General features: G+C 38.4%; 1 protein-coding gene across 1 annotated transcript in view; it reads right to left on the reverse strand.

The window, feature by feature from the left end:
• Positions 1 to 871: 871 nt before the first annotated feature.
• Positions 872 to 19,774, reverse strand: part of bpnt1 (bisphosphate nucleotidase 1) — a 32,128-nt gene continuing 13,225 nt past the window's right edge. Inside the window, exons 3-10 of the mRNA XM_062033940.1 lie at positions 16,724 to 16,828; positions 16,514 to 16,621; positions 16,339 to 16,387; positions 13,283 to 13,374; positions 13,000 to 13,197; positions 5,502 to 5,607; positions 5,269 to 5,432; positions 872 to 1,358 (exon numbers count right to left, since the gene is read on the reverse strand). Coding sequence (XP_061889924.1) covers positions 5,281 to 5,432; positions 5,502 to 5,607; positions 13,000 to 13,197; positions 13,283 to 13,374; positions 16,339 to 16,387; positions 16,514 to 16,621; positions 16,724 to 16,828 — 810 coding nt within the window. The 3' untranslated portion in view covers positions 872 to 1,358; positions 5,269 to 5,280. The remainder of the gene's footprint in view (positions 1,359 to 5,268; positions 5,433 to 5,501; positions 5,608 to 12,999; positions 13,198 to 13,282; positions 13,375 to 16,338; positions 16,388 to 16,513; positions 16,622 to 16,723; positions 16,829 to 19,774) is intronic.

The following is a 19,774-nucleotide window of genomic DNA, read 5'->3' on the forward strand; positions in this document are numbered from 1 at the left end:
ATATAGATCTATATATATATATAGATCTATATATATATATATATATAGATCTATATATATATATATATATAGATCTATATATATATATATAGATCTATATATATAGATCTATATATATATAGATCTATATATATATATATATATAGATCTATATATATATATATATATAGATCTATATATATATATATAGATCTATATATATATATATATATAGATCTATATATATATATATATATAGATCTATATATATATAGATCTATATATATAGATATATATAGATCTATATATATATATATATATATATATAGATCTATATATATATATATATAGATCTATATATATATATATATATAGATCTATATATATATATATATATATATATATATATAGATCTATATATTATATATATATATAGATCTATATATATATATATATATAGATCTATATATATATATATATAGATCTATATATATATAGATCTATATATATAGATATATATAGATCTATATATATATATATATATATATATATAGATCTATATATATATATATATAGATCTATATATATATATATAGATCTATATATATATATATATAGATCTATATATATATATAGATCTATATATATATATATATAGATCTATATATATATATATATATATAGATCTATATATATATATATATAGATCTATATATATATATAGATCTATATATATATAGATCTATATATATATATATAGATCTATATATATATATATATATATATATAGATCTATATACATATAGATCTATATATATATAGATCTATATAGATCTATATATATATAGATCTATATACAGGTATATATATGTCAAATATCACCACCAATACATTTGAAGGCTTTGTAAACCTTTTGGACACTCTGTCCTTGCAAATGCATGTCATTTGAACATCTACAATTGTGTACTCACATAGTGGGGCAATAAGTATTTGATCCCCTGCTAGTCTATTCCAGGTTGGTCCATAATTAAGACAGTGGATTTGAAATAAACATGAAGATGGTCAACTTTAATCAAATTGGTTTTACAGAAATATGACTTCTGCCATTTAGGATGTCTTTACAGCCATTTTAGTTGACTTTGTACATTTTTAAAACATAATTAGTGCTATTTGGTTGGAAACTCTTTGAGGTTACATGATTCCCTAAAACACATTTATCATACTCACTTGCAACTTACATTAACTATCAACGTCAGCCAACAGAAAAAAAAAAAAAAAATTAAAAACTTGGGACAGAGTGCCACATGGACTTTAGAGGACTTCAGATTATCCACCAGGAACTTCTAAACCAGGAATGTCCAAACTTTTTCAAGCGAGGGCTGCATAAAGAAAAAGAAACCTTGAAGAACGCGGGGGTTTACTTTGATACATTTTGTACATTAAAAAAGTACTAAAACAATGTCAATCAATCAATATATGCTGAAATAGTGATGGGTAAATATGCCTCAGTGGGTGTTTGGGACACTCACTACCTGTATTGACACTGCACTGAAACTGTCTTAGTGTTTCATAAAAGGTTACATTTGGCTAATAGCTGGCAAATATAATACTTTTGCCCCCCAAGAATAGCATCACAAAGGTCTATGAAACGCGCACCTCCGGTCAATGAGCCAAATAATAAACGGGACCAGAGAATTGGCGCTATAAAATCAAAATGATTCCTATACTTTCAGGCATGTGGGCACCTTTGAGGAAAAAAAGGAACATTTCTATTGGCGCTACATTTACCTGCAATTGGGTGCATTTAATCCACTATTTTACATTTAGACATATAATTCTCATCTATCAAACTCTTGACACATGTAACACATATTTGCTATCATAAAAAATTTAATATAAAATTCTATAACATGCACGCAAAGAACTCAGAAAAGTTTTCCCATTTTTGCAACTATCCTGTAGCCACGCCCCCTCAGGTAATATACTTCCTGTGTTGTGATCCCTGTTTACATCATCATGTCAAAATATATTTTCTTGCTGGCTACTAATAAATGCTCTAGAACAGAACTAACTGTTGGGATTGTAATCATCCAAATATGTTTTAGCGCGCCTATCGTCTCCCTGTCCTGAAATTCAGTGCAGCGTTTAGGCAAGAGGATCAACATGTAACTGCAGCTGACGCAAGCATTCACTTCTTTATTTTAGTTTTTTACATTTCATGAAAAAAACGCAGAAGTAATATTTTCAAGCGAAACTGAATGTTTAAAAACACGGGTTTTCGCGGACATTTGAAATGTACTTTGGCATGTTTTTCCTTTCCTAGTTCTATTTAGAGCCATGATGGTGACAAAACGACGTCAAATGCGACACACCACTCCTCCGCCGCCTTTAAGCGGGAGTTGTCACTTGCGAGCCAAAAGAAGCTTCCACATAAACAGTTTGTCACTTCACAATCCCCTTTAGGTAGTTCATTATTCTTTACTAATATTATTCCTCCAACTAAAACATTTTGAGGGCTCTAACACGCTTGAAATCTTGCAAGAAATATGTACACATTCATCATGACAGGACAACCATCAGAGACCTTATACAGTACATAGAAATAGTTCGGTTTTATAGGTTCCAATTGTGTGAAGTTGGCCCTCTTATCATTGCAAATATTAAAATAACACATTGTGCTGTAAAATGTTTCTTTCATCCGAGATATATAATGTTAACATTTCATGATTTTGAAGTTATGAATGTGTTATTATTCATAACCATCCATCCATCCATCTTCTTCCGCTTATCCAGCTCTTCCCGGGGGATCCCGAGGCGTTCCCAGGCCAGCCGGGAGACATAGTCTTCCCAACGTGTCCTGGGTCTTCCCCGTGGCCTCCTACCGGTCGGACGTGCCCTAAACACCTCCCTAGGGAGGCGTTCGGGTGGCGTCCTGACCAGATGCCCGAACCACCTCAACTGGCTCCTCTCGATGTGGAGGAGCAGCGGCTTTACTTTGAGCTCCCCCCGGATGACAGAGCTTCTCACCCTATCTCTAAGGGAGAGCCCCGCCACCCGGCGGAGGAAACTCATTTCGGCCGCTTGTACCCGGGATCTTGTCCTTTCGGTCATAACCCAAAGCTCATGACCATAGGTGAGGATGGGAACGTAGATCGACCGGTAAATTGAGAGCTTTGGCTTCCGGCTCAGCTCCTTCACCACAACGGATCGATACAGCGTCCGCATTACTGAAGATGCCGCACCAATTCCTGTCGATCTCACGATCCACTCTTCCCTCACTCGTGAACAAGACTCCGAGGTACTTGAACTCCTCCACTTGGGGCAGGGTCTCCTCAGCAACCCGGAGATGGCACTCCACCCTTTTCCGGGCGAGAACCATGGACTCGGACTTGGAGGTGCTGATTCTCATCCCAGTCGCTTCACACTCAGCTGCGAACCGATCCAGCGAGAGCTGAAGATCCTGGCCAGATGAAGCCATCAGGACCACATCATCTGCAGAAAGCAGAGACCTAATCCTGCAGCCACCAAACCACATCCCCTTAACGCCTTGACTGCGCCTATAAATTCTGTCCATAAAAGTTATGAACAGAATCGGTGACAAAGGGCAGCCTTGGCGGAGTCCAACCCTCACTGGAAACGTGTCCGACTTACTGCCGGCAATGCGGACCAAACTCTGGCACTGATCATACAGGGAGAGGACCGCCACAATCAGAATTTTGGCAAAGTCTCTCAAACTTTCCCATTTGTTTGTGCTGCAAACACTTTTGTCCATCAAAAGGCTGGTTATGAATAACATATTAATAACATGAATACTATAATAGTTAACATAAAAACAAATTGCAGCACAAACATTTGGGACAAGTTTGGGGAGATTGACAAGGTGGGGGGTCTGGTTATGAATAATAAAACGTTAACAAAAACTGTTGTAGACAAAAAATTGGGACAAAGTGGGGGGGCTGGTTATGAATATGATAAAACTAATAACATAAAAAATGTTTGCAGCACAAAGGAATGGGACAAGTTTGGGAAGATTGACAAGGTGGGGGGTCTGGTTATGAATAATAAAACGTTAAAAACAAAAACTGTTGTAGACAAAAAATTGGGACAAAGTGGGGGGGCTGGTTATGAATATAATAAAACTAATAACATAAAAAATGTTTGCAGCACAAAGGAATGGGACAAGTTTGGGAAGATTGACAAGGTGGGGGGTCTGGTTATGAATAATAAAACGTTAAAAACAAAAACTGTTGTAGACAAAAAATTGGGACAAAGTGGGGGGGCTGGTTATGAATATAATAAAACTAATAACATAAAAAATGTTTGCAGCACAAAGGAATGGGACAAGTTTCGGAAGATTGACAAGGTGGGGGGCTGGTTATGAATTAAAAAAAAAAATTACACAAAGACTATAATAGACCAAATGTTTGCGCTGCACAAAGGTAGCACAAATGTTTGGAGATGTTTTGACAAGGTGGGGGGGCTGTTTATGAATAATAAAACTTTAAAAACTATTACAGACAAAACTTGTAGCACAAATGGGGACAAGGTGCGGGGGTTGGTTATGAATAATAAAAAGTTAAAAACAGACTATTATAGCAAAAATTGTAGCACAAAAAAATGGGACAAAGCTGGGGGGCTGGTTATGAATAATAAAACTAAAAACATAAAAAACGTTTGCAGCACAAAGTAATGGGACAAGTTTGGGGAGTATTTAACAAGGTGGGGGGGCAGGATGACATCACAGGTCAGAAAATTTATTTTAGAATAACTTAAAAACCGTAACGACACAAACAAAAACTTTTAACAGCACAAACGTACGGCAATGTTATTTTAATACTTGCAAAAAGGGGGGCCAACTTCACACAGGTCCCAATGTTGGTGGGAATTGTGCCAATCCTATTTCTTTTGTAATCCGGAACATTTATGTTTCGTCTTTTGAATTTGTCGCGGTGAAAAAAAAGTTGTGGGCCAAAATGGCTGCACTTTGGACACCCCAGCTCTAAAGTTACATATTTGATTCCACCGTTGAATCACTCCTAAAATTCAGTGCAGTGTGAATTTCCGTAAAGTCGGGACATTATTTTCCCATTTTTATGAATATCACATGCATTTAAAGTCCTGGTTGAACCGCAAAGTGGCGAGGGAATACAGTTTTCAATTCATCCAACAGGGCATTAGCTTGTAAATATTTACTTTAGAAATGTGTAAAAGTAATGGTTTCATAATTTAGTACTTGATGAACTTGTGAAAAAGGGGTCCTTGACGGTGTGTGTGTGTGTGCGTACATACGGTGGAGGAGGTTCAGTCAGACGTGAGGGCTCGCAGCACCGACTGAGGGACTCTGCTGACGTAGTCGTCGTGGTTCCTTAGTGTTGCGAGCACGCCTGCAGAGTTCATGTGCTTCACGTTAGCGTCGTAGTGATATGCCTTGTTATGCACGTCCGTCAGTTTCCCTGGCAGGAGAAGAAAGGTGACACGGTGAGATACACGCCCATGGGTGGTCATCCAGTGCTGCTTCGTACCCCCGACACAATGCAGGATGACTTCAGGGGCACACGTGTCCCACTTCTTGGTCCCTGGACTTGCAAAGACGTAAGCAGACGCCGTGCCCTCAACAAGCTGAATGATCTGTTGGAAGTTGTCATATAGGTACGTTATTTGGCACGTTCCCATCAGGGTTTTATGCTGCCTATACCAACATCGGTCATCACATGTAGTAACTGTGCATTTTTTTATGTATCTATGGTGACTGCTGTTGACAGTTTTAAAGGGGAACTGCACTTAAAAAAAAATGTTTCCCATCGTTCACAATCATTAGGAAAGACATGACAGATGTATTTTTTTAATGCATTCTAAGTAGAGATGTCCGATAATATCGGCCTGCCGATATTATCGGCCGGTAAATGCTTTAAAATGTAATATCGGAAATTATTGGTATAGTTTTTTTAATCAATCAATCAATCAATGTTTATTTATATAGCCTTAAATCACAAGTGTCTCAAAGGGCTGCACAAGCCACAACGACATCCTCGGTACAGAGCCCACATACTTTTATTATCGGTATCAGGTTGTTTTTTTTAATTAAATCAACATAAAAAGCACAAGATACACTTACAATTAGTGCACCAACCCAAAAAACCTCCCTCCCCCATTTACACTCATTCACACAAAAGGGTTGTTTCTTTCTGTTATTAATATTCTGGTTCCTACATTATATATCAATATATAACAATACAGTCTGCAAGGGATACAGTCCGTAAGCACACATGATTGTGTGGGCTGCTGGTCCACTAATAGTACTAACCTTTAACAGTTAATTTTACTCATTTTCATTAATCCCTAGTTTCTATGCAACTGTTTTTATATTGTTTTACTTTCTTTTTTATTCAAGCAAATGTTTTTAATTTATTTATCTTATTTTATTTGATACATTTTTAATAAAAGGACCTTATCTTCACCATACCTGGTTGTCCAAATTAAGCATAATAATGTGTTAATTCCACGACTGTATATATCGGTATAGGTTTATATCAGTATCGGTTGATATCGGTATCGGTAATTAAGAGTTGGTCAATATCGGAATATCGGCAAAAAATCCATTATCGGACATCCCTAATTGTAAGTCATACATAAGTCCTCCATTGCGAGGTCCTCTGTTCTGCCCATAAATCCCAGTAAAACCAAAAAAACCAAAAAGCGCCAACCATACTCCATTTACATTTCATGACTTGAATATTAGTGATATTGTTGTTATTATAAGCGCTAACGCCGACAAACTATTTATAGCGGCGCCATAATCACGAGCTTGTGTGTCTATGTTGACATCATCGGCTGGTAAGCTGCTTCCTCGTTTTCTTGCTGTAATGTAGATCATAAATTATGCCTCATCTGGATAGTAGAAGGATGAGGACATATTCCGACAAGTTGGTACACTTTGACAGCCAATTTAGACAAGAAAAGAAGCTTGGTTCCACCCCCATTTTCTTCGCGAGGATTATGAGTTATTCTTCATCTAAACAGGATTATATGAACATCCTAGCAGTTTGCATCCTCGGGAGAGCAGCCCTTGTACAGTAAGTGATGTGTTGTTTGTTGGCTATCATGAAGTCTGCAGTGAGTAATAATCAGTGATGTTTGAAAGAAAAAAAAAAAGTGATGCATGTTTGAAAATTAATGTGCCGCTTATGCTTAAAATGATCAAAATACGTAAATATTAAATGTTAATATTAATGTGCATGTTACTACATTACATATATACTTACATCACAGCGGTCCCATAGGTGCCATTGATCGCATTAATTTAATATTTAGAATGTATTAAAAAAAAATACATCTGTCATGTCATTATTAATGATTGTGAGCATAATACATGCATAGCTAAAAAATTTTTTTTTTTTTTAAAGTGCAGTTCCCCATATTTTTTTATAATATCGTTTTGCTCTACATTCAATTGTTGTTGCTTATAGGACAATGTCATTTGTTGAGAATTTGTCATTTGTTGAGAATTTTTCAAGTGTCTAAAGTTAAAGTTAAAGTACCACTGATAGTCACACACACACACTAGGTGTGGTGAAATTACCCTCTGCATTTGACCCATCCCCTTGTTCCACCCCTTGGGAGGTGAGGGGAGCAGTGAGCCGCAGCGGTGGCCGCGCTCGGGAATCATTTTGGTGATTTAACCCCCAATTCCAACCCTTGATGCTGAGTGCCATGCAGGGAGGTAATGGGTTCCATTTTTATAGTCTTTGGTATGACTCGGCAGGGGTTTGACCTACCGATCTCAGGGCGGACACTCTAACCACAAGGCCACTGAGCAGGCCAGAGACTTTTAGTAACTTTTTCTTTATTAAAAATGACTAGCAACAAATCTAGCATCTTTTTCTGGAGTTATTAAAGACTGTAGTCGTGTTTAGAGACTCTACTTCTGTCCCTCCACGTCTCCGACAAAAAGCCAGCTGCCAGCTGCCAGCTGCAGTGAGCATGACGTCACACTTGCTTGGCGCTGCTGCTCCAGTTGGACTTTCTCTTTTTAAAAGCCGCCACTGGCCCCTTAATACTTGCACATTTTGTAGCAGGCTGTCTGCAGGTATATCTGGGATACATTAAACTTACGTCCACATCGCAGACATGCCGACTACGCGCCAGACAAGGTTTACATCATCACAACAGCCGGTTTCAGCAGTGCTGTTTTCGCTGGTCAAAGTCTGTTTTCGGCGCATCACTTGTCAATAGTGCACAAATAGTAGGCTCTATAATATAAAGGATTGTAAAGATTATTTATTTATTTATATATATATATATATATATATATATATATATATATATATATTAGGGCTGCGAATCTTTGGGTGTCCCACGATTCGATTCAATATCGATTCTTGGGGTCACGATTCGATTATAAATCGATTTTTTCGATTCAACGCGATTCTCGATTCAAAAACGATATTTTTCCGAGTCAAAACAATTCTCTATTCATTCAATACATAGGATTTCAGCAGGATCTACCCCAGTCTGCTGACATGCAAGCAGAGTAGTAGATTTTTGTAAAAAGCTTTTATAATTGTAAAGGACAATGTTTTATCAACTGATTGCAATAATGTAAATTTGTTTTAACTATTAAATGAACCAAAAATATGACTTATTTTATCTTTGTGAAAATATTGGACACAGTGTGTTATCAAGCTTATGAGATGCGATGCAAGTGTAAGTCACTGTGACACTATTGTTCTTTTTTTTTTTTTAATACATGTCTAATGATAATGTCAATGAGGGATTTTTAATCACTGCTATGTTGAAATTGTTACTAATATTGATACTGTTGTTGATAATATTCATTTTTGTTTCGCTACTTTTGGTTTTTTCTGTGTCGTGTTTGTGTCTCCTCTCAATTGCTCTATTTATTGCAGTTCTGAGTGTTGCTGGGTCGGGTTTGGTTTTGGAATTGGATTGCATTGTTATGGTATTGCTGTGTATTGTTTTGTTGGGTTGATTAATAAAAAATAAATAAAAAAATAAATAAAAAGAAAATCTATTTTTGAAAAATGAGAATCGATACTGGAATGGCAATTTGAATTCGAATCGATTTTTTCCCACACCCCTAATATATATATATATATATATATATATATATATATATATATATATATATATATATATATATATATATATATATATACATACATACATACATACATACATAGATGTTTCATGTTTGTGTGGTTTTGAATTGATGTTCATTGTTCCCATGATTCCAAACACACCGTCTGAAATGTGTACACAGTAAAGTTAAAAAGAGCGTCGGGCTTAGTGACTTTTTCTGGAGGCTACAGTACATTATATTAGTTTAATTTCTATACACGTAAAAAAATCCTTATTTTCAAGGTGTGGCGGCTATGATTTTGCCGTGGCAGTGCTCCACATTTAGTTACATCAGTTTTTCTCATGCCCCCCTGTGCAATACCAGGGGGGGCGCGTATGACCTCGGGGAACACGCTTTTTTTTGCCTTTGACGCAACTACAACTACAGCACCAGAATTGTGCTGCTGAAGCAAGTCCGTTTTTTTGAATTTTTTTAAGACATTTTAGGGTTTTGTCGGGACTCCTGATGACGTTTTGAGAATTCTCCTACAACTACAGCACCAGAATAATGCTGCTGAAGCAAGTCCGTTTTTTTGAATTTTTTGTAAGGGTCCCCCCTTACAACATTTTAGCAAAAAAATTTTTCCGGAAAATATGCATTTTCTTCCATTAAAGGGTTTTGCCGGGACTCCTGTTGACGTTTTGAGACATCTCCTACAACTACAGCACCAGAATATTGCTGCTGAAGCAAGTCCGTTTTCAAAGTAGGGTTTTTTTGTGAAAAAAAGTTTTCCCAAAAAAAGCCATTTTTAGGTTTTGTCGGGACTCCTGATGACGTTTTGAGACATCTCCTACAACCACAGCACCAGAATTGTGCTGCTGAAGCAAATACGTTTTTTTAAATTTGTTGTAAGGGTCCCCGACATTTTAGCAAAAAATGTTTTCTTTAAAATATGCATTTTTTTTAATTTTCTTCCATTTTCGGGTTTTGTCGGGACTCCTGATGACGTTTTGAGGCATCTCCTACAACTACAGCACCAGATTTGTGCTGCTGAAGCAAGTCCGTTTTTTTGAATTTTTTGTAAGGGTCCCCCCTTACATTTTAGCAAAAAAATGTTTCTTTAAAATATGCATTTTTTTCCATTTTCCGGTTTTGTTGGGACTTCTGATGACGTTTTGAGACATGTCCACAACTACAGCACCAGAATTGTCCTGCTGAAGCAAGTCTGTTTTTTGAAAAAAATTTTGTGAAAAAAAGTTTTCCCAAAAAAAGCATTTTCTGCCATTTTTAGGTTTTGTCGGGACTCCTGATGACGTTTTGAGACATCTCCTACAACCACAGCACCAGAATTGTGCTGCTGAAGCAAATATGTTTTTTTTAAATTTTTTGTAAGGGTACCCGACATTTTAGCAAAAAATGTTTTCTTTAAAATATGCATTTTTTAAATTTTCTTCCATTTTCGGGTTTTTTCGGGACTCCTGATGACGTTTTGAGACATCTCCTACAACTACAGTACCAGAATTGTGCTGCTGAAGCAAGTCCGTTTTTTTGAATTTTTTGTAAGACGACATTTTAGCAAAAAAATGTTTCTTTAAAATATGCATTTTCTTACATTTACGGGTTTTGTTGGGACTCCTGATGACATTTTGAGACATCTCCTACAACTACAGCACCAGAATTGTGCTGCTGAAGCAAGTCCGTTTTTTTATAGTTTTTGTAAGGGTCCCCCCTTACGACATTATAGCAAAAACATTTTTCTTTAAAATATGCATTTTCTTACATTTACGGGTTTTGTCGGGACTCCTGATGACATTTTGAGACATCTCCTACAACTACAGCACCAGAATTGTGCTGCTGAAGCAAGTAGGGATGATACTCGAAACCGGTTTTCCCGGTTGTTCGATAAGAAAATAACCGAGTCCTCGGACTCGAATCCCTTTTTGAGAACCGGTACCCGTTATCGAGACCACTATAGTAAAGAAAAGAGTTGGTTCTTTATTCGAATCCCTCGGAACGAATCTTGTCCCGACCAGAAATGCTCCGTGTGACATCACAATAAATCAGTCACGTAGCTCAGTCATTAGGCGCAGATAGCGAAAGCAGGAAAACAATGGACGGGAAAAAGCGCTCCAAGGTGTAATAAAGTTCAAAACAAAAGGTATAATCCAATGAATAACTTTACTGAGAGATTTGAGCAGGGTACAAACTCATGAAGAACACTTTTACGACCCACCGGAAACATAGCAACCAGGCTACCAACGCACCTCCTTTGCATTTTTTTACGACATTTTAGCAAAAAAAATGTTTTCCGTAAAATATCAATTTTTTTCCATTTTCAGGTTTTGTCGGGACTCCTGATGACGTTTTGAGACATCTCCTACAACTACAGCATCAGAATTGTGCTGCTGAAGTAAGTCCATTTTTTTACGACATTTTAACAAAATATTTTTTTTCGTAAAATATGCATTTTTTTCCATTTTCTTCCATTATCGGGTTTTGTCGGGACTCCTGATGAAGTTTTGAGACACCTCCTACAACTACAGCACCAGAATTGTGCTGCTGAAGCAAGTCCGTTTTTTTGAATTTTTTGTAAAAAAAATGTTTTGGTAAAATATGCATTTTCTTACATTTACGAATTTTGTCGGTAAGTGTATGTAGCACTTGGTTTCACTGTAACCACGATGAGAGATGAGGAAAGGCCGGTGTGTTGTTTTCTTTATTGTTAATAAGCTGACAACGTTGTGCAGAGGTATAGTTATAACAATTTTATAGACAAATTTTATAGACAAATTATACTATTTATAGTCACGATTGAGAAGCACTGAGTTACATTAAGGGGAAACCCCACACTTATTTATTGGTGTTGTTTCAAGCAAGCTTAGCAGTTAGCTTAGCTATTAGCATGCCTGATCTTATCTGTGTGGAACAAGTTCAGCCTCGTCTTCTGGTGATAATGGTACTTGAGAATGATTACTAAAATACTAAGAAAAGCAGTGTATTTGCCGTAATGGTGGTGATTGTTATTGGATTAGGAGAGCGGCTCCACACGGTGTATGGAGACATATAAATAGCTTCTACCTGCTTGTCAGCCAGGGGAGTAAAAATAAATATAGTGTCAGCCAAAGGGGATCGACGTTCAAGATCGGCATTAACGGCGATCACATACTTTTCCACAAAAATCGGTGGCCAGTTCATTTTGGCACGTCCCTAGGAGTGTGAGTTGATAAAGTTTGATTTAAACATTCACACAGTAATACAACAAAAAAAACATTTAAGATGTTGTGTGTTTTCAGTATCTTGTCAATAAGGCAATATCGGTCCCTATTTTTTTGTACGGTGTCCTTAAGTGCCAAGAAAGGCGCCTTATAAGTAAAATGTACTATTAATATATCACAATACATTTTCAAACAAACAATAATCATATGACACCAATGATTTCATTTTTTAGGTCATGTTTTGTGCCGGTTGTAACTGGAGTCAACTGCCACACCCCGACTCCGCAATTTGTCGCTGCTGTGATCAAGGCAGTACAAGAAGTCGCCAGTTAAGTAGTCGGACATTTTTTGTTGTATTTACATGTTAAGAAACTGGATCCACCTAATGTACAATTGCAATAAATAACACATTTTTGACTCAGTTTGTCATCTGTCATGTAGCATATATGCATATATCATATTTGAAGCTGCATTTACATTTATCAGTGAACTATGCAGAATATTGCAATATTGTGACAAGTATCAATACCATCCCTACAGTAGGTAACAATTGATGTTCTTTCCTGATGACAAAGGGGAAGTGTGAGCTAACCTTAGAACCCCAACTAGAACTTATTGTGAGATGCATCAGTTATGATCAATACGTTTAAAAATCAATTTCAATCCAGCGTCATGAAAAGGATTGTGTTTATTGTTATTAATAAGAAAGATGAAATATAAGCTTACCTTGTTTCCTGCACCACCCACTCGTACGACCTCATCAGGTTCCATGGCGTTGACGCAGTCTGTTACAAGCTTGTTGCTATGGGAACGGGTGGTTGTCACGACGCGTTTGTTGTCCGCTACTTCCCGCAACTGGAATCCAAAGGCGCCCACTCCGAGAATTCCCCACATGGTTCTTCCCAGCTTTGCCTGCGGCCCCAGCTGCCCGAGACAAGCGTGTTGAAATTCAACGAGGACGAACAAAGTGACACGTGAGACGAGCTGGATCGTTTGCTTTGGTCTGCACCTGGTAGTTGTAGAAGGGTTGGTTGATGACTCCGGCGATCGCTCTGCCCGCGTAGGCGATGCCGATTAGCACGGTCACGTTCTCCAGGAGCCCTAAAGTCACAAAATTAAATAACATTCATGGTTGTAAAATATATTCGCAATTTTTTCATTTTTCAAACTTATCTCAAAAATAGATCATTGAAGAAAAGTAACATTTTCATCAAAATATTTTGATAATATATTTGAATAAAAAATATTCTATTTACCCACATATACATTTAAAAATGAAAAACTGGCGTTTTCTATATTATACATATATATAAAGCAACAAGTGAGTCACAGCTTTTCTTCCTGTCCCTCACACACACAGCAACTGACAGGAAGACAAAAGTATCTTTAAAGGTGCCATTTGTAATCATTTCTTGTCAAGTCATCATTAAATGGCCCTAATATGTCAAAAGGCATTAATAAGTCATGTTCTTTTCGAATACCTTTATAACTGATAACGGTAGTTCAGCCGGGATATGCTCATTTCAAAATTTGATTTACAGCCCCGAAATATTGTTACTGTTTTCATTTTGATGCCCCGCCCTCCACCGTTTGACCAATTAAAGAGTCTGTGAGTGCGTCCTATCCAGGTTGCCAGTTACGCCCCGCCCTCTTCATCGAGCTCTTGCCACTGGTAAAGTTACTAAACATGTCAGACCTTAGTAAATCTAAAAGGCGTCATTACGATTCTCTACTTATTCATGACAAAGCCAGGAACAAAACGAGGATCTGTAATCGGGGATGCCTTTGAAAGATGGAGACGATTGAAGGCGGAGAAGATTTTTTCATCTGACGCCAAACTTACTAATTTCCTCCTAGATAGGTAAGTCAGGCATTTACGTTTTCTTATTACTTTTAATAACTGGGAATGGACATTTGGTATGTAAACTATATTGTCTATGATCTTGTCTAACAAAGCTAGTATGTTCGTGCAACGAATGCTTATAGTGTGATGTTCAGCTCCTAGTGTAAAGCTTAGTTATAGCATGCTAGCCCGGTCAATGACACATCGACATATAGGCTAACGGGGGAAATATATGGCTGTTAGCCTGTATGTCGATGTGTCATTCAACTGACACAAAAATCTTGTGTGTGGATATGGGTAATGTCAGTGCCTATTTTGTTCTCAATATGCTGGTACGCATGGGAAATGAGTTCCAACATTAGCACGGCTAATTGCGGTTTCTGGTACTGTATGTGCATCAGGCACATATGGGGTGGTATTTGCTTGGCACAATATAATGCATTACATGTAATTATTTTTTACTTTGTGTATTGACAAAGTAGTAGGCTATATGATTTGTGTGTAACGTGGCTTTTGCATAACGTGGGTTGGCTCATAGAATCGCACTCTGCACTGAAAGATGGTAATGTGCGTACATGGAAGAGAATGCAGTGCGTCAGGTTTGATGCAACATGGAGTTATGCTTAACGAAATGTGGCGGTAATTTTACTGTTGGCCTTGGCTTGCCATCAAAGTAGGCCTATGCGGTATATAATATATTATTATACATAATATATTTCAATGGTGGTGCGGTCAAACTAAACATTTAGCAGGGTAATGCCAACAATCTGTCCCAACTCCCGATTAAAATATTACTGCGTAACTTTACAAGTACATTTGGCCAATCGACATCAGTCAAATGTGGCATAACTACTTAGTAAACCATCTTGCAAGAAGCATAAACATGAGAAACTTACAGCGTAGGTCTCGTCGATTGCCATTTGAAGTTCCTTGGCATAGGATTCGGATTCGGCTGCGTATCTGGCAACCTCAGTCTTGGAGAGTGGGAAGGGACTACTGAATTTTGACCGTGATTGCAGTACCATTTCTGGCCACATTACTACAAATGGCTCCTTTACGTTTGGACAAGTTATGATGATGATGAAGACATGATTGAAATATAAAAAGATGAATACTTTTCCAAAAAGGGGTCCGGAAAAAGCCGGCTGATCTCATATTCATGTAATTGATTGTAAGTAAAGTTAAAGGAAAGTTATGTAGTGACCTTATGTTTATAGTAGCACCGATTACTTGCTACATATTTTACATAAGAAATAAGAAGTGCTAAAATCCTTGCCTGTAAAAACCACACATTGGCATTTTTGTGCACGCACAGACTCATTTTCCACACACAAAATAAGCTTTTTCTACTGAAACCGAATGTATGTCATTCTTGCCGATTGAAAAACAAACAAAACAAAGTTATTGTTTTGGTGTAACTGTACCAGCTGAACCACCAGATGTCGCCAAAAACATGAGGATAATTCTAAGAGTTCTGATGAGAATGATTTTGGACTAATAAAAGTTTGGACACACCTTCTCATTTCAATGCGTTTTCTTTATTTTCAAGACTAATTACCTTGTAGATTGTCACTGAAGGCATCAAAACTATGACACGTGTGAAGTGAAAACCATTTCAGGTGACTACCTCTAAGAAGCTCATCGAGAGAATGCCAAGAGTGTGCGAATAAGTAAATACAGCAAAGGGTGGCTATTTTGACGAAACTAGAATATAAACATGTTTTCCGTTATTTCACCTTTTTTTGTTAAGTACATAACTCCACATGTGTTCATTCATAGTTTTGACACCTTCAGTGGCGATCTACAAATGAACTAACCACAATTCCACTTTGCAAAAGATTTTTTAGAAATTATTATATTACATATTAAAAGCGTATTTTGCATTTTCCCATATTTAAAAACTTTTTTTTTTCCATTTCCACAATAGCAACATATCATTAGAAATCACTTTTTGTATAGCAGAGCACGCCCTTCCCCTGGCTCTCCCTTAGGATGTAAAAAAGGCAGGGTTTGATGCATTTCCCATTATAAAAAAAAACTTATTTTTGCCAAAAAGTTAAAAACCATTAAAAAAAATAGAAAAAAATAAAATTATTTTAAAACGTGACTGTTTATGTGCTGGGATTTTGGCACTGTTTTGACACCATAAAGAAAGCGTGTTGTCAGTTTTGTGCATATTGTCTTATATATAGTAATAATAAGTAATATAAAAGTGTATTTACCTTCAGTGTATTCCTTTGTGCCGTCGAGCGGATCCACCCACACAACTAGCTTAAATTTTAAAAGGCAGACAAAACAGTTGAACACCATGGCTGGGAGGTCCAGAAGCACAATTAGTCCAATTAATCAGCACAATTAATTGGATGGTTGCGGCAGCCATATTGGCATTGCGGTTACCTCTTCCTCTTTAACTCCACTGTATTCGGATGGGCAGATTTTCTTCAGGATTTCATCCTCTTGGCCATTTTCAATCAGGTCCTCGGGCACCTCCTCAGGTGGAAGGTCCTACGATGAGTGAGATGTTTGAACATCCAAATCACAATTCAACAAAAAAATATATTTTTGCATAGAGAGAGCGAGCGAGAGAAAGACAAAAGGGCATCTCACCTCCTCGCCAATGATAGTGATTTTAGGGAAGCGTCTGGACAGTGAAGCACAAATGCTCTGTTGGGCAAGTCTGTCTGCTAGTGTCTGCACGTCGTTAGCCCCATTCTGTGGACAAAGTCTCATTTTAGCTCGTCTCCAGACTGACTTTTTTTTTTAGGTCAAACCTGACAAACAGCTTAGAAAAAAAGAGTGTGAAAGGTTGAGCTGTCTGTCACTAAGGAAGTCGAATCGGGACAGAGAGGCTGAGGTGATTCCTCCAAATCAAATCGTCAAATATTCAACGACTTGAAAAAATGCCTAGAATTTTTTTAATTTACTGTATGTCAAACGATTTTTTTTTTTAACTTAACTTTAATTTAATACGTTTTGTACTAAAACAAAATCATTTGAAATACATTGTTCATTAATATAATATTATATATTATATATAAAATAATGTTTTTATAATTATCAAAATTATGAAAATGTATAAAATGATACATACAAATATAATTATATATTTTTTAATAATGATTGAAGCAATCGATTCTGTTACAGAACCAAGAGCCAGCCTATCTAGCTTGTATATACATGCATACATATATATATATATATATGGTTGGGCATTACACCAATAATAATAAGGACACGGAAACCTTGGTTGCTCTGTAGCTTCACATTTACTACTGTCGAGGTCAACAACAATTCTGTATGATACAGGAAGTGACATCAAGAGCAGGAGGCATGACGGTAACTCAGCAGGGACAAAACTAGGACTGTTAATACACAACATCCCTCCCATTTTACTTTTAAGGTTCCCTTAACAAAATCAAAGCCAACTTCAAAAACACGTCAGTCTCTTTTGTGAAATATAAACTGTTCAACGATAACTTTTAACCAAATACAACACTTGCCTGAACTAGAGAATGAGGGTGGACTACCTCAATCCCAAACTGAACCCTGGGGATTATTCTGCCCCAATGACACGGGTCAGCGCCTAGACTACAATGACAGTCTATCTGGGGGTCGTCTTTCTCGTTGAGGGTAAACACGACCTCTAGGCACTTCGGTCACTGTAGATGGTGTGGGTTCTGGTCTGGGTGAAGTGAAACCTGAGGCAGGTACTCGTGCAGGTTCCGGTGTGCCAGGAGCAGATCCAGGTGCACTTCGAACAGCAGCCGTGTCTGGGGTTTGAGGCTGCTCCAGGGAAGGACACAGCTCCGGAACAAAAGATGTCGGTTGGCGTGAGTCATCATGAGACCCCGAAGTGTGCAGCAGTTGGTCGAGGTGTCTTCTCCAGATGCGATGGTCACTGGTTTCTACAGTATATGAGACAGGACCTGTTTTGGAAACAAAGGTCGCAGGCACCCACTTTATGTCGTTGGTGTAGTTCCTAGCAAGAACCCGGTCTCCTACCATGAAACTCCGCAATTTTGCATTTGCCCGTCTTTCCACTTGAGCCTTCTGTTGCTGATGCACAACCTCTCTTGTCTTTAGAGGTTTCAGGAGATCTAGTCGAGTGCGGAGTTGTCTATTGAACATCGCTGAGGCAGGGGACACCTTAGTGCACATATGTCAGAGTCAAGGCCCGCGGGCCATATCCGGCCCGCGAGAAGGTTTTTTACGGCCCTTGGGATGATCTTGATTTATTATTAGAACCGGCCCGCAGACCGCAGATCTTTTTTTTTTTTTTTTTTTTTTTTTAGACCGCAGATCTTTTACACGCACCAAGCGGATGCCGGTCCAAGGTTCCGAAAGGGGGCGAGCGGCCCGCCGGGACGCGCCTGCCGGCCGAAGGCCTGCAGCCCGGCCGTCAGTCGCGGAGCCCGCCGTGCCACGCGCGCCAAGGGGGCGGGCCGAAACCCGGCCCCGAGGCCCTGAGACTTCTGCTTTGTTTCCCCAAACCGCGCGTCACCGCCGGGCCCGCACCACCGTCGGGCTGCAGCCCGAGCGTCGGTGGCGGAACCCGTCATGTGCCGCGCGCGCCAAGCGGAGCGGGGGGGTCAAGCGGGCTGAAACCCGCAGGCCACCCCCTCACCACGAGGCCCTGAGACTTCTGCGTTTGACCCCTACGCGCGGCCCGTCGGGACGCGCCCGCCGTCAAGCCACGAGGGCCAGCCGTCGGGTCGCGGAGCCCGCCGTGCCACGCGCGCCAAGGGGCGGGCCGAAACCAGCGGGGGGTTTCGGGCACCCAACTCGCCTCCCTCCCACGGAGGGAGGAGGGGGGTTTAATGTGAACATTACTGTGCAATCACATATTTAGAGTTTTTACTCAATTCAAGTTTAAAAGTTAAAGTTTAATATTTGTTTTCACTGCATGTTACTTCTCCTTAAACAAAGTGTTGTTTTTGATTTATAGATTTTTGCACTTTATTTTATTGTATTTCAATTTAATTATATTTTAAAAATATTTCAGTTGAGTGGATGATAGAAAATTGCTATTATTGTTTTTTTCTTTGAAGTAAATTTAGCCCACTTTTGCTAAAATAGAAAATATAGGCTACTGATGGTGCCTTGAATACCGGTTTCTTTCATTTAATGTTCATGTTATGGGGATTTTTATATAAAGGAAATTTGTCTTTTGTGTCTGTTGAAAATTAAAGATTACTGACAGAGCCATAAGAAAATATTGCTTTATTTATCTGATCATATTGGAATATATTTGTTAGGTTTTCAGTAGATTCAATTAGGTTCACTAGACTATATGCGTCATTTAAAAATTTTTCAATGAACATTCGAACAGTCCGGCCCTCGGCTTGTAGCTAAATTTTTTATTTGGCCCTCCGTCCATTTGACTTTGACACCCCTGCCTTAGTGGTAGCATGAGGGGTGTTTCGATATGCCAACAAGAAAGCATTGAGGCGCCTGTTAAGGGTTTGTGTGCTTGGGGAGGACTTGAGAGCTTTCTTCAGAGCCTGTATAAATCTTTCCGCAAGCCCATTTGTAGCCGCATGATAGGGCGCAGACTTGATGTGCTGAATACCATTCTCCTCCATGAACGCCTTACATTCTTCTGACACCAGTTGTGGACCATTGTCGCTAACCAACTGCTGTGGCAGACCATTACGACTG

This window comes from Entelurus aequoreus, linkage group LG23 (assembly GCF_033978785.1).
Source record: "Entelurus aequoreus isolate RoL-2023_Sb linkage group LG23, RoL_Eaeq_v1.1, whole genome shotgun sequence".
Taxonomy (NCBI): Eukaryota; Metazoa; Chordata; class Actinopteri; order Syngnathiformes; family Syngnathidae; genus Entelurus; species Entelurus aequoreus.